The following is a 15,703-nucleotide window of genomic DNA, read 5'->3' on the forward strand; positions in this document are numbered from 1 at the left end:
AAATACTATTGAACTGACTTGTTGGAATAATGCAGGAAGATACATTTTGGAAAGTGATACGTTTTCAGTTTTCTCTTTACCTACATTTGGAACCATAAGAACACACTTTTATCATTTCCGACCATGCCGAAATAGATAAGGAGGTGCCTTACTTTAGTATGTTATTATTAGATCCCCAGGTATGTTATTATTATATCCCGAGGTATGTTATTATTATATCTCGAAGAATCCCTGAGACATGCACACTTAACGAGTTTGAAGCTTGGTGTTGTGGCATATTTTGCTAAATGGAGAAATGGAGAACACTTCCTTGTCACCAGTGAGAGGGTGCAGATTCCCACATTTCTTAGCAGGGCAAGGTCTTCTTCTCCATCCTGAGAATTAGAAACTTGCAGCAAAAATACAGTAACGCCAATAACATTGTAAGGTCTTTACCCGGAGGGAAATCATCCAATTGCTTTACAGTTTTTACAGTTTTCGATTACATCAAGGATACTTAGAGCAGCCTTGAATGTGTCAAGTTCTGTCAACCACTGTGGAATTGTAAATACAGAAGTAGGAAATCCAAACCGAGGCAAACACTGTGTCAGGCTGCCAGAGAATGAAAGGAATTTGAATGTACGAACAAAGTAAGGGTTTAAAGTGTTGCCTAGCGATAGGATTACAAACTAGCACAAATATGTCTTCAAGTCACCAACAAAAGACGCTCTCTTTCATGTTCAAATACTGACGGTCTAAACCCAATTGGAATCTTCGAGGCAGCTTAATTACCTCTGAAGTCTATTTCCAGATAGACTTCATTCTAAATCTGGACAACGAAGACACTTTATTTGAACAACGGCGCGTCCATTATTTCCATAGCAATGGTCAAAGATTTTGATCACGTGATGCCAACGTGGGACCGATTTGGTTCTTGTCAATACGATGAAAAAATATTTAGTTTGAAGATTATGTCGTTTTTAAGTCAAACACCAGTGTTACAGCCGGGTTTGTTTGTTGTGTTGCCCCACAAAATGATAAACAAAGACAAGTTTTTTCTTTACGTCACTGGGGTTTGAACGGTGACTGTGGAGGCTCATCGCTGACTGGCTGGAACAACGCTCATGCTGGCTAGTTTAATCAAACTGACGTGCTTGTTTTGAGGTTAAATATTGTTATGAAGAACAATGTCAAAGACAATTCATCGTATAATGTAATTTATGTTTTTGTTTGACATTCCCCTGCGGCACATGTTCACTCCGCGACCCAAATTCAACCTCCAAACACAATGTGGTTTGGCGTACATTAAATACATAATATAACGCCTGTTAAAATGAAGCCATGGTATCCCCTATTGTAACCTTTAATGATGATTTTGAAACAGAAATGTGAGTGTTCCATTTTACGTGTAGCAGGTGCTATCAGAAGGGTAGGACTTCAGCGAGTGAGTGAATATGGTTTTATGCATCTTTTACCAATATTCCAGCTATATCACGCCAGAGGACACCAGAAATGGGCTTCACACATTGTGATAGAACCCGGGTCTTTGGCGTGACGAGCGAACGCTTTAACCACTAGACTACCCCACCTCCTCAAACTTTTCGTGAACATCAGTCATCAGTGATTTTGGTGATTCATTCATATGATTGGAAATCCAATGAAGCTGTTTCGGGGAGATAATCGAGTCAGTTTATTCTCTGGTGCTCTGCAGGCCAACTGCACTGGCGGTTGCGGTCTCAAGCTCCTTAAACTCGCAGAGGAATTTCAGCACCTACTCATGAACTAATAACAGAGACGCATGTACATACATGCCAATTAGTTCGTGTACGATGCAGCCATGTCAGACGTGTTTTGAAACAACCACGAACCGTTGACGGTATTACTAATAGTAACATTCAACATTAAAATCTAATGAAGTTCAAAAGCCACACTTTACTATGTTACACGATATACTGAGGTGAATACCCTTCCCAACAGCTGACACATTAGTGGGAAAGTCCGACAAAACCGTATGCAAATTTCAGATGATTATTTAATAAGGAACTGTATTTTGACGAGTTACATAGAGCTTTAAAAGGCTTAAATACAATCCCAGTTAAGTTTTTTTACTAACATTAGGTTGTAGAGAGAGCTTGAAACAGGATTGACAACAAGCCATAGGTAACAGTCGGGTTATAGCTTGACCCACTTCCTTCTGCTTCAGTCAACATGACAAAAATAGGGCATATTTGATTTTTCCACGTCAGAAAAGGGTTTCACCAGTGCTGCATTTTAACTCTTGGTTATAATTGATGAAGTGATTGAAAAAACGATAAAGCACGTGACACGAACACCACATTAAATCATCATCGAAAGTGTTCAACAATCGTATATACTTGAGTGAGTGAGTGAATGAGTTTGGTTTTGCGCCTCTTTTAGCAATATCCCAGCAATATCACGGCGGGTGACACCCACGCATTGATTCACGCACTGTACCCATGTGGGGAATCGAACCCGGACCTTCGGTGTGACGAACAAACGCTCTAACCACTGGGCTAGCCCGCCTCCTTAGGATATACTTGAACATAATTGGGATGTGTAATCAATGTCAAACAAAACGTGTTTCGGTGTCGTTTATTTGAATCGACTAGGACTTTATGACTGCTTTAAATTTAAAAAATGCGTATGATATATTTTAAACCAAATGAGAGGGAAGGATTTGATCATGTGGGTGTATTTTAAAAAAGCATAACATAAAACATTATGTAATTCCGATACTTTGGCCGAAGAATACATGTTGTACCCTAACTACGTCTGTTTAGAGTGTGTTTGTAATTGAAGGCATGCGGTTAGTAAGATTCTCAACATGGAGGGTGGAAGGCCAACGCTCCAATTAAATTAGGAAGATTTGGGGCAACCGCATTTTTTTCGGTGACCGCATAACGTCTCGTTGTCAGGACTTCACACACCACATGTAATTAGACGTGCAGTTGACACGTGGTGGGTCTGGGTGTGAGGGTTAAGTCACATGTACGAGTTGAAAAACCTGATGTGAGGCGAAATGGGGTTTAATGTCGCGTTCATGATTACTGCAGTTATATGGAGAAGAGCTTGTAACCCCCCCCCCCTCTTTCTCTGTCTCTCTCTCTCTCTCTCTCTCTCTCTCTCTCTCTCTCTCTCTCTCTCTCTCTATTGTTTTGATGTATATGGTTGTTTGTACTAGTTTGGACAAATGACGGTTTACAGAGCCAGCTCACTGAGCTACCATGCCGCAGTTTATATAATACAGATAGCTCACACAGATCGACATAGTAAACGTACTACGAGCTTTTCTCCCTCTGTCCCCCTTGCCTTTGTCCCTGAGAGCACGCCCGGGAAGATCCGGGTTAGAATTGGTCTTCAGTAACCCATGCTTGTCTCCACCCGTGAAGATCCGGGTTAGAATCGGTCTTCAGTAACCCATGCTTGTCTCCACCCATGGAGATCCTGGTTAGAATTGGTCTTCAGTAACCCATGCTTGTCGTAAGAGGCTACTAACGGGATCGGGTGGTCAGGCCGGTTGACGTGGTTGACACATGTCATCGTATCCCAGTTGCGTAGATCGATCCTCACGTTGTTAATCATTGGTCCAGACTGGATTATTTACAAGCCGCCGCCATATAGCTGAAACATTGCTGAGTGCGACAATAAACCAACGAACCTTGGAACACGGAGGCGATTGTGGTTCCGGAAACAGACCTTCTAACACTTACACTTTGTAGAAGAACATGAGAAAGATCTTACAGTCATATATGAATGGCCTGCTTTGATTACTATATTGTTTCACTACAGTGTCAAGGATGACAAGCATTCGCTGATCGGAACATAGTACTGAGATCAAGGAACATAGTACTGAGATCAAGGAACATAGTACTGAGATCAAGGTTGCGAATTAAATTTGGTTTTAGGGCAACATCGCCAAAGAAGTTTATTGAAACTAAGATTGTCTATTTTCGTGTAAAAATATGTTTTGGGTTCAATTTCAGAATGTGGAGTGGCAATTACAAACATGATTGTGGGTGGTATCCCGTCCTCAGAAGGAAGATGGCCTTGGGTTGTCTCTCTTCGACTGACGTGGGCCAAACGTCACGTGTGTGGCGGTACCCTCGTTCACCCTCAATGGATAGTGACGGCGGCACATTGTGTGCATGGGTATGTATGAGGTTTTTTTACACCATCCGCTGTACTAAACATGTCAGGCAATAGAACATGTGAGTATGGTCGTAAGGGGATCGGGTGATCAGGAACTCTGGCTTGGTCATCACATTCCGAGGGCGTGGATCGTAACATCAATCACCTGATGCTCTGGTCCAATCTCGATTATTCACAGTCCGCCTTCCTACAGCTGAAACACTCCTAAAAGCGGCGTTTCACAACAAACACACAAACAAGCACAGAGTTGAGATAGGAGAGAGCACACCAAGACGTTAACTCACCAAGCACACCAAGGTGTTAACTCACCAAGCACACCAAGACGTTAACTCACCAAGCACACCAAGACGTTAACTCACCAAGCACACCAAGACGTTAACTCACGGCTACGGATCCTTGTTTCATAATTTCATCGAGAACAATGAGTAGGTGTGTTAGTACGTTTTGCGCTTTTACTAGAATTATTTGAGTTTGTTCACGGCGTCTCAGGCCGTAAACAGCATGATGAAACCCTGGTATGCATGCTGAAACATAGTCAATGGTCAATTTGGGGTTCAAACGTGCAATCACACGTTTCTAGAACGCCCAAGGGACGCAACTGTACTGGACGGACTGTGGCACATTTGACCTCCTATACCATGAGATGAAATTAAAGTCACCTGGCAATCAATGCTCGAAATAAAACATTGTGCTTCAAGCTACAGCGGGGTGTTATTTGCTTCCATCGGCCCTATCATTCAATAACATGGAAGTTCGAGTCTGAGTGAGTGAATGAGTTTGTGTGTGAAAGAGAGAGACAAAATACTGATTTTTTTTCATGAGGTAATGCGCCCCAAAATCGGGTTTTCTTGATATTCTGAAAAAGGTTTTAACTAGCTATATAGTCGGTCCCAATAACGGAGCAGGTAAACAGCCGCGCTAAAGTGTACACCTTTGTGCAGGCCTTGGCTTCAAATGAAACAAACTAGAGATGGCATTCAATGGTGATGTGTTTGTTAAGGGCATCTTAATTAGCATTCGTACGGTAAGTGTTTTGATAACATTTGTAATGTTTTGGTCAAATCCAATTGCCATTGCATACTTCTTTGCATGGCAGTTGATCTGGGTTGACACGTGTCTGACATTTGAATGGGAAGAGCCATGTGGTTTCTATGTCCAATCGGCGCGTTGCTTACAAATCGTTTGAAGAAGGCTGGGGTAATGCACACACTGTCACCTGTCCACCCCATGACAGTATCTACCTGGTGCATCAACCAACACCGAGGGTCCCTATACACGTCTGGCAGGTGTTACACGGTAACCACACAAACAGCCAGGTAATACATGAGAAACATCTTGTCAACCCGCAGAATGAGGAAGGTTGAGGTGCGATGACGCTGGGCAACATCCGCCACCACACCCTCCACGACACGCCCATTGCGGCCCACCCACAAGGACACACTACTGCTCCATTCGTCCTCTCCCATGTGTTTAGATATCATCTGTGGGGAATAATGTGAACTGAAGGGAATTTTGCCATATGTCTCTTCAAAGTTATAGTATTCTTCGGATTACATAGAAACACCTTGGGAGATGATCTCTAGATCTTGAACATGTTATAACTAGAAAGCTGGAGATTCCAAGCTTTCCAGCGATACCAAACACATCTCGCTAGACGTGTTTCAATTCTGACACCTAAAACACAGCTCTGTTAGGCAGTGTGTGTGTGTGTGTGTGTGTGTGCGTGTGCGTGCGTGCGTACGAATGAGTCGTACTGTGTTCACTTGCACAAAAAACCACGAAAACAAAAAATAAGACTTATGTCAGTTGCTGTACTGAAGTAAGAGGGCGAGTATAAAAGAAAAACCCGAAGCACTCTTCTGCAATGTTCAGGACCTATATACAAGACACTAAAAGAAACGCTAGTGACGCTAATAAACCCCGACTTAAAATCTAAAGCTGCTAAGCAGTCTGAGCCACTATCCAATTTAGACACATAATACAAAATGCATGTCCTACATCCGCTGATATGCACATCTGAAGGATTAACAAACACAACACAGTTTACACGTGGATTTACACAGCACGTGCATGTCATTAATCAAGTTTCCTGTTCATCTGGTTTGTGTACGAAGGGTTCCATCCGTGACATGAATATCCATGTGCCCGACATGGCGTTTGGTCACATTTGTGTTCAGACTGAATCCTAAAGGTTCATGTCATATTTTTATGAACGAAAAGTAGTTTTTGAAGGTGTAAATGAAAACTTACTGTAAGGTACAAGTCATGATATAGTTTCAGGTTACTGAAATTTGATAGGACATAGAAAAGCAATTTCTTATTCAACAAGCATCAACGTAACTGGTGTTAATATCCTCTAGCCTGTTGGAATACAAATGATTAGAGTTGAAGTTCAGTTGTTTTCCTTCCACTGGCTTTAGGGTCTATGGAGAGCCAGGTCCAGGTATTGCCTTTACGTTAAGTCGTTCATGGTTATCTTTAGCAACGATAATACTTTGATTAGTTAACTGGTTGATTATATCCACGTTGGCTCCAACTGGGCTAACAGTTACTAATCAGATATCTGTAGTAATTCCATCCGTGTGTGACTTTCCTGTACTCTCCTGTGTACTCACATGATCAATACATGTTATCAGCACTTTTTCCTGTTTGAAATGGTAAACTGTCTTACATTTGCGAACGCCCAGTGTCACCACTCACATTCAGTAATCCAATTACAACATTCTCCTTTTATGCTGACTGGAACCGAGACTGGTTAATCTCTGGCGATGACGTTTATAACATTCCTCCCTTAATGACTAGTGTGATCAATACGTTTAGTCAGCAAATTCTACCCCGGTGAAAATGTATTACATTAACATACAAGTTGATTTTAAATAGTCAGCAGTATTTACTTAGCGTGATGCAAAAATATGCAAACTGCATGTACTGGAAAGCGAGGATGGGCGTCTATCTGATTGTGTTGGCTTCAATGTCGGTGACGACCGTCAAATGTTGAGGGAGGGAGGGCAGTTCTCGGACTAATCCCGTTTTTGGCAATGCACGGCAGTGTTACAACACGACGTCGACTTGTATGGAGTGTGTCAGACAACAGATGTGTGGGGCGAGGGAATGCGCCATCAGACAGGGAGGGGAAGGAACTGTTCACAGTTATAATGACACTGCAAACACGAGCAGCTGGGTCGCTTCGACATGCAGATTTATTCAGGGTGAACTGACTTTATACGCTTGTACGTGACGTCCAAATACGTCAGGGGGCAAGGCATGATCTTGATGCTTTAGGGGAGGACACTCTTTGGGGGCCTTTTCTACCGGAGACGTAATCCTTCTTTCCAGGTATCGCCCTTATTAGCATAGCAAAGGTACCTGAACGCATGTTATTTGTATTATGAAGAAGATGATACACGTTGGGTTTATACCCAAAATCTTGTGCCAATTTTAAAAAACATTCTGTTGTGACCCACAGTTGCCTCTATATATCATCGTCCAGGTATTATAGCGGAATTTGTGACTTGCTATGGTACAGTAAAACAGATGAAAGTAGCTTCTACGTAGATGAAAGTATTTACGTAGATGTAAGTATATAATCTACGTATATGATAAAACATGATAGACTATGACATTAATGCGCTTTCCAAGGATCAGATTGAAGGTCTCATCGAACATATATTGACTTAACGGCAGTGGCGGATCCAGAGGGGGGTTTCAGGGGGTTCGGACCCCCCCCCTTTTTTTTTTTGAAAATGCCTAAAGACCACATTGAAGATAATGTTTTGCAATGGAAGAGCCAAGGTGGGGTTCAGGGGTTTGAACCCCAGAACCACCCCCACCCTACCCCTCTTTGAAAATATCTGGATCCGCCTATGAACGGTATGTCGATATATGTAGTGTATAGAAAATTTGGGATCTGCCAGAACCGATAACAATGTTTTACGTGACTTAAGGTTTCAGGCCGTGGTGTACAAACGTTCCGGTACAAGAATAAGCCCAAAGTTGGGGTGGCCTTCCGTTTATATGGAGCACTGATTTGTCACTATTAAGAGTCTTATTACTCACACGAGAGAATCAGTTAAGTCTGTTCTTGGTGACCAGATTTCATATTGATGGAGGACTGACAGAAACGGCATTATAACACGCTTACTCGCATAGTCGTGGTTTACATACACCTGACATTACAGTGTTTCATTGAATTCATTCGGGCAGCATTTGTATTTTCTGTGATGCTCATCTCCCGACCGACCTTCTAATTGTATTGCCGACCGCCCCCAAAAGGCTTTTATTCCAACACCGCCGTACCGCCGCGTCATACCAAAAGACGTAAAAATATGGTCTCTGCCTGGCACTCGGCATTAATGGGTAACAAGAACTGGTCGGCTCGGAGTCAGTATAATGTGTCTGAGTGGGGTATTCATGCTTAACTGCGGCATGGTATCTCAGTGGGCTAGCACTATAAAACCAGCTTCAGTCTGGGCTAGTACAAGCAGCCGCACATACACATACACACGCATGCACGTCGTCATATGAGCGAAATATTCTCAACCCCACTTCACCTCATCTCACCTATGGATAACCATATTCAAAGAAGCATTCGTAATATATCACAACTAGAAACAATGAAAAGATGTTCGTTTTGAGCATGGAACAAGCGTGTCAATTAAACAGTTTGTTTTGTTTGTTTATGGTGTAACGCCGCACCCAGCAATATTCCAGCTGTATGACGGCGGTCTGAACATAGTCTGGACCAAACAATCCAGTGATTGACGTCATGAACATCGATCTACCCAATTGGGCTATGATGACATGCATCAAGCAAGTCAGCCAGTCTGTCGACCCGTCCCCGTTAGTCGCATCTTACGACATGTATGGGTTGCCGGAGACCAGTTCTAGCCCGGATCTTCATAATCATATACGGATAGCACTATATTTGTAAACAATAGAAATTTAAAAATCGTATATCTGAAGGCACAGTCAGTGACAAGAATTGTCAATACTTACTAGCTGGGTGATTTTGTCAGTACGCAGAAGTGTATGTACGAAATATAATGTAGCCGAACAGAAAGAATTTACTGAAACTAATGTTAAGTATCCAGCTGCTTGATACATAATTTACACCCAACCCCCCAATGATGGGTTTTCCTTAACGTTTGATAACATTGACTGAAATATGTGTTCACAGTGTCCATATGTGTACATAGGGAAGTTTAAGTTTAGAAAATCTGTAAACCACTAAGCGCTCTGTTAATTGTGTCATTATAAGTTGTATGACCACTGTACTGTCTCATGGCAAAAACGTACTCAGTAAACTCTGTTCATAGGGATACATAGTGTTCAAAGCTGCTGATGTTCGCATTCCAGTGTTGTGTCCCTTACTGATGCCAGGATCTGCTCACTGTGAAGTCGAATCACAGATTCACCGGGATTGTGATCATTTCAATCACGTTGCGGTGTCGATGTTTCCTTTCAAACTTTCAACGTCTACGGCGTTTGTGCGTCTCAGATTGAGAAGACTTGACGTGATAGAACCGCAATACTCCTAAAACATACTCACTACTCACTCACAGCACACACTTACACAATTTCTCACTCACTCACTCACAAACTCACACACTCACATATTTTTAGATGTCACACTGTCTATCACGTGAACATTATACTTGGCGCTTGTTTTCAGAGATCCCTTTCTAAACGACTGTGTAGTTGTTTGGGGAGATATTCAATATTGTAAACCTCAGTTATTTCTAAACTAAATAAGGGGGCTGACTGGGCATTCAGCCGACAGAAACAGTCTGACGATCGCTTCACAGCGGAAGCTCATCTTTAAAGAAAATGTCAATCGTTCACGGATTTAGAAATCCTAATATACACAGTAATAGGTTACAAACGGCAGATTTGCGGTTAGTACAACACTCAAGGTAAACTGCCTGCAAAATAAAGCGTGGCCCACAAACTTACATTTGATTGAAAAGGGGGTGACTTTTGCTCATATATTTATGGTCATATTCAATTTCTATATTTTCTTTTGTGATCCAGTTATTGTGCCCGTTAAAATGTTGTCGATATGTGTCCCATGTTTTGTTAATAACCACTGAACAACTATGACGTCTTATTGACAGGAACCAGTTTGAGAAAGCCGGCGACTGGAGGGCCGTGTTCGGAGAGCACCAGCAGGGCGTCAACTCAGGAAGGGAGACCCGACGGGAGATCGATCTCATTGTCAAAGTAGGTTAACGTTTCGAGCAAGAGTGGTAACAATGAGTCGCCACATTCACTATTTTAGCCAATAATAGGCCAATATGTTGCAGATTATGGTTTTAAATCACTTTTAGCAATATTCCAGCAATATCACAGTCGGGACACCAGAAATGGGCTTCATATAATGTACCTCCATGGGAAATCGGATCTGGGGCTTAGACCGAACGCTTGAACCACACGGCTACTCCAACACCCCACACTACACGATGAAGATTGTATATGTGGTTGATACGGTTTTATTCCACGATTATCTATAACACGCCAGGGGCTGTTTTGTAAGAGAAACAGTTACAAGCTGGTATCCTGCAACCCTGACTGAAGGTGTTACTGTGATGAGAGCACTGATAGTCGTGATGATGGGGTGTTATGTAACTACCCGCCCCCGGCCCTCTGCATTAATCGCCCAGTTATCCGCTTATCGTGTAATGGCTTATTTATCTGATACAAAGTCTGCTTTCATAAATTCATAAATTTAAGCATATGTAGATATATATTTTTACAATAACCACACCTGTTTCAATCAAATACTTTTGTTATTAACAAATGTAGAAAAGCATAAAAACTCTTTGTCAGACAGATTTGCATAAAGGACATCAGACCCGTTTTACAGATGTTACAGTCGGTTGTTTCATAAGGGAAGTCAAACAAGTAATTATATGTTACTGTGTAGATACAACTCAGGAACATGGCACAGTTACTGTGTAGATACAACTCAGGAACATGGCACAGTTACTGTGTAGATACAACTCAGGAACATGGCACAGTTACTGTGTAGATACAACTCAGGAACATGGCACAGTTACTGTGTAGATACAACTCAGGAACATAGCACAGTTACTGTGTAGATACAACTCAGGAACTACTGTGTAGATACAACTACAGGATACAACTCAGGAACATGGCACAGTTACTGTGTAGATACAACTCAGGAACATGGCACAGTTACTGTGTAGATACAACTCAGGAACATGGCACAGTTACTGTGTAGATACAACTCAGGAACATGGCACAGTTACTGTGTAGATACAACTCAGGAACATGGCACAGTTACTGTGTAGATACAACTCAGGAACATGGCACAGTTACTGTGTAGATACAACTCAGGAACATGGCACAGTTACTGTGTAGATACAACTCAGGAACATGGCACAGTTACTGTGTAGATACAACTCAGGAACATGGCACACAGTTACAACTGAACATGGCACAGTTACTGTGTAGATACAACTCAGGAACATGAACACTGTGTGATACAACTCAGGAACAGTTACTGTACTGTGTAGATACAACTCAGGAACATGGCACAGTTACTGTGTAGATACAACTCAGGAACATGGCACACTGTGTAGATACAACTCAGTTACTGTGTAGATACAACTCAGGAACATGGCACAGTTACTGTGTAGATACAACTGGCACAGTTACTGTTGTAGATACAACTCAGGAACATGGCACAGTTACTGTGTAGATACAACTCAGGAACATGGCACAGTTACTGTGTAGATACAACTCAGGAACATGGCACAGTTACTGTGTAGATATAACTCAGGAACATGGCACAGTTACTGTGTAGATACAACTCAGGAACATGACACAGTTACTGTGTAGATACAACTCAGGAACATGGCACAGTTACTGTGTAGACATAATATTTGTTGACTGACAAAATATTTGTGATGAATTATAATTATTATTTACAGTTTTGGGAATTGAATATTTCCTGTGACTATCGTAGAGCACACAGTGGTGACTAACAGTTTGATTACCCCCAGCTTACTAAACCTCAACCATCAAGTCTGACCGCTTCTAAATTTAGTTAACCTGTCAGTCATTTATACTCACAAATATTGCAATCTAAACTATATTTATAAACGAATAGATTGATATCAAATACATCTTTTGCAAACCAGGTAAAGCCAAAACCATATAAAGAAATAACAAATGTTTCACATACGTTGCCAAATTTGGGCGTTTTCTGTCTAACGTTTTAGATGGTTTTACCTACATTTTGTTTTCTTATTTTATATTTAATTGGTGACTCAATATATGGGTACGATTGACTTCATGTCGGAACAATGAAAACATGAATACACCCAAATCCATCACCATCATGATCGTCCTTGTCCTCGACATCATCATCATGAACATTATAAATGTTACTGTAATTGTAGTCGTCATCGTCATAGTTATTATTATCATTTTCCAGAATCCCGAGTTCGTGAACGGTGGCAACTACCCCAACGACATCGCGTTGATGCGGCTGAAGGAGGCGGTTGACGTCACGGGCTTCAGTATCAGACATGCATGTTTACCCTCAAAGGAAGAGCAGTTCGAGCCTGAGGACGACTGTTGGATTATGGGATGGGGGGAAACAAAAGGTGAGACTGGATGATGATCAGTCATTTAAGATTATTCAAAATATTATCTTTACGATATATTAAGACAATATTTATCTGTCATAAAAGGGCGACATGATTTGGATTTGACATTTTATGATGAAAGTTATAAGAAGCTATTTTCCTGGATATCACTGAAAATGGAGCTCTTGATGGCCATGATATCGACTCATGTAGTCACACGCATATTATTAACATTAACACACAAGGAAAAGTTAGATGTGTGTAAATGCAGATGATGCAGAGGAACTCGGTTACACCGCATCGTAATTTACAGAGCAGAATGGAGCTGGGGTGGCTTAGTGGTTAAAGCGTTCGCTCGTCACGCCGAAGGTCAAGGTTCGATTCCCCACATGGGTACAATGTGTGAAGCCCATTTCTGGCTCTTGTGTGTGACCTGACTAGTTGTGTGTGACCTGACTAGCTGCGTGTGACCTGACTAGTTGTGTGTGACCTGACTAGTTGTGTGTGACCTGACTAGTTGCGTGTGACCTGACTAGTTGTGTGTGACCTGACTAGTTGTGTGTGACCTGACTAGCTGCGTGTGACCTGACTAGTTGTGTGTGACCTGACTAGCTGCGTGTGACCTGACTAGTTGTGTGTGACCTGACTAGTTGTGTGACCTGACTAGTTTTGTGTGACCTGACTAGCTGTGTGTGACCTGACTAGTTGTGTGTGGCCTGACTAGTGTGTGGCCTGACTAGCTGTGTGACCTGACTAGTTGTGTGTGACCTGACTAGTTGTGTGTAGCCTGACTAGTTGTGTGCGACCTGACTAGTAGTGTGTGGCCTGACTAGTTGTGTCTGGCCTGACTAGCCGTGTGTGACCTGACTAGTTGGGTGTGACCTGACTAGTTGTGTGTGGCCTGCCTAGTTGTGTGTGACCTGACTCGCTGTGTGTGACCTGACTAGTTGTGTGTGACCTGACTAGTTGTGTGTGACCTGACTAGTTGTGTGTGGCCTGACTAGTTGTGTGTCGTCATGCCCCGGTCACACAGATGCTGCTGTTGTTTATACTGTCAACCTTTGGTTTGCAACCGATTATTTGCAGGCCGCCGTTCGATAGCTTGAATATTGCTGTCTGTGAGGTCAAACTGTAACTGTAATATGCACAATCGGTGTTAATATGGTGTACATTTTCCTGTGTTACAGACTTCGAGGACCAGAGTCTTCTGCAGGAGCTCAAGGTGACAGTGAGGACAAACAACGAGTGTGCCGCTAGGTGGGGCTGGAAGCGCATCCTCAACTCCCACGTGTGTGTGGGCAATGGAGATGGCGGCGCCTGCAATGTAAGTTATTGATATCGACTTTACCATCTTCGGTCGTCCAGGGTGTTATATGTCCCTTGCATATACATGACCTACATTGTCTGTATATAAATAAATGAATAGCCATGGATAATGGTCATGAATTAAAGGAGATTTATGATAGATTATCAAATTGATACTGGGTCATTTTCATGAAAAGATTCTTTCTATGAAAGGACGAGCCGAACAATCATTATCCCACTCCCCAGCACAGCTCCCCATCAGCCACCATCTTACAATTACCCATAGTGCTTTACTAAGGTCTGATGTGTATTGAGTGATTTTAGCGGTACGACTGTTTCAATACCCTCAAGCCATCGCAGTGTTACGACTACTGTTGGTTTAGGTTAAAGCAGTTACGAGCTTCAGAGCGCTATAAGTGAACAGACTCTTGCAATGTGTGTGTTTACAAAGAGAATTTAGACACATTCTGTAGTCGAGATGGTTCTATATTCGCTTTGTGCAAGCGATCCACGACTCCCATCGTAAAGAAGCGATAGAAGACGATCGTTAGTTAAAATATTTGATGAGCGAAACTGAATATACAAAAGAGTTGGGCTGGGGGATTGCGTCACGGGTGTCCTCAACATTTGCTGGGCAGAGTTGCCTCCCTTCGACGCGCCAGAAAACAAAGATAGTGAGTTTGTATCCCTGACTATTTTTCGATGGTCAAGGTTTGTCTGCACCACATCCGTGCTCGTGGCTAGCACACTAAAAGTAAACCTACGTCATGTCTCACTTCATTGTTTCAGGGGGATTCCGGCGGCCCGCTCGTTTGTTCTCGTGGCGGTTACTATTTCCTCGTGGGTGTGACATCATGGGGAGTCAGTGGCTGTCAGACATCAGGCTACCCCCAGTGTGTTTTCACGTGTTTCGTTCTATGACAAATGGATACAGGATATGATACGGACGTACTCAAAGAAATCATAAAAAGGCAACTAATAGACAATTTTATATATATGTGAAATATTATACATACATATGGTAAATAGATTGTATATTGTAAATAAATATTTTTGTTCTTATACGTGTTTGTTAATTCTGTTGTGACGTGAATACTCGCCAGTGATCGAGTATGCTTTTACGACGCTTTTGTTAGTAATAATAGGCATATAAACATGGACTTCACATTCACATGTGGGGAATTGAACTTGGGTCCAGTTCCCAGAAGCGATCACAGCACAAGGACTGTTGTATGTCTATGCTAAGGAATGGATGTTATGATGGTTTTATTGGAAAGGGCCCAGCCTTTCGGGTTAAACTCAAGGTTAGCCCCGAACTGGAAATCTATTTTATTTCTCATGTTAAGTTGCACATCCGAACTGGCAAATCAATGGATGCGAACTCATGATCCTGGCTCTAAAAAACGCTACTCTTATAAATGAATCACCATTTTGCCACGCGTGCGTGCGGGCGTGCGTGCGTGCGTGCGTGCGTGCGTGAAAAGACAGACTTAATTAGTTGTCAAATAATATTTAATACATATATTTCAACGTAGAACGGGACTCTCCATTTAATATGTAGTAAGGGTCATGAAAACGTGTTACTTGTATTTAAAATGAAAGAGGGTGCTAAAGATGATACAGACCAAATCCGACCC

General features: G+C 42.2%; 1 protein-coding gene across 1 annotated transcript in view; it reads left to right on the plus strand.

Moving 5' to 3' along the window:
• The window catches only part of LOC124291123 (serine proteinase stubble-like), a 28,619-nt gene extending 13,491 nt beyond the window's left edge, over positions 1–15,128 (plus strand). Inside the window, exons 2-6 of the mRNA XM_046728028.1 lie at positions 3,984–4,149; positions 10,263–10,368; positions 12,608–12,779; positions 13,949–14,085; positions 14,856–15,128. Of these exons, the coding sequence (XP_046583984.1) occupies positions 3,984–4,149; positions 10,263–10,368; positions 12,608–12,779; positions 13,949–14,085; positions 14,856–14,987 (713 nt within the window). The 3' untranslated portion in view covers positions 14,988–15,128. The remainder of the gene's footprint in view (positions 1–3,983; positions 4,150–10,262; positions 10,369–12,607; positions 12,780–13,948; positions 14,086–14,855) is intronic.
• The last annotated feature ends 575 nt before the right edge of the window (positions 15,129–15,703 follow it).

The sequence above is a fragment of the Haliotis rubra genome, unplaced genomic scaffold (assembly GCF_003918875.1).
Source record: "Haliotis rubra isolate DU_JTF1 unplaced genomic scaffold, ASM391887v1 Scf482, whole genome shotgun sequence".
NCBI lineage: Eukaryota > Metazoa > Mollusca > Gastropoda > Lepetellida > Haliotidae > Haliotis > Haliotis rubra.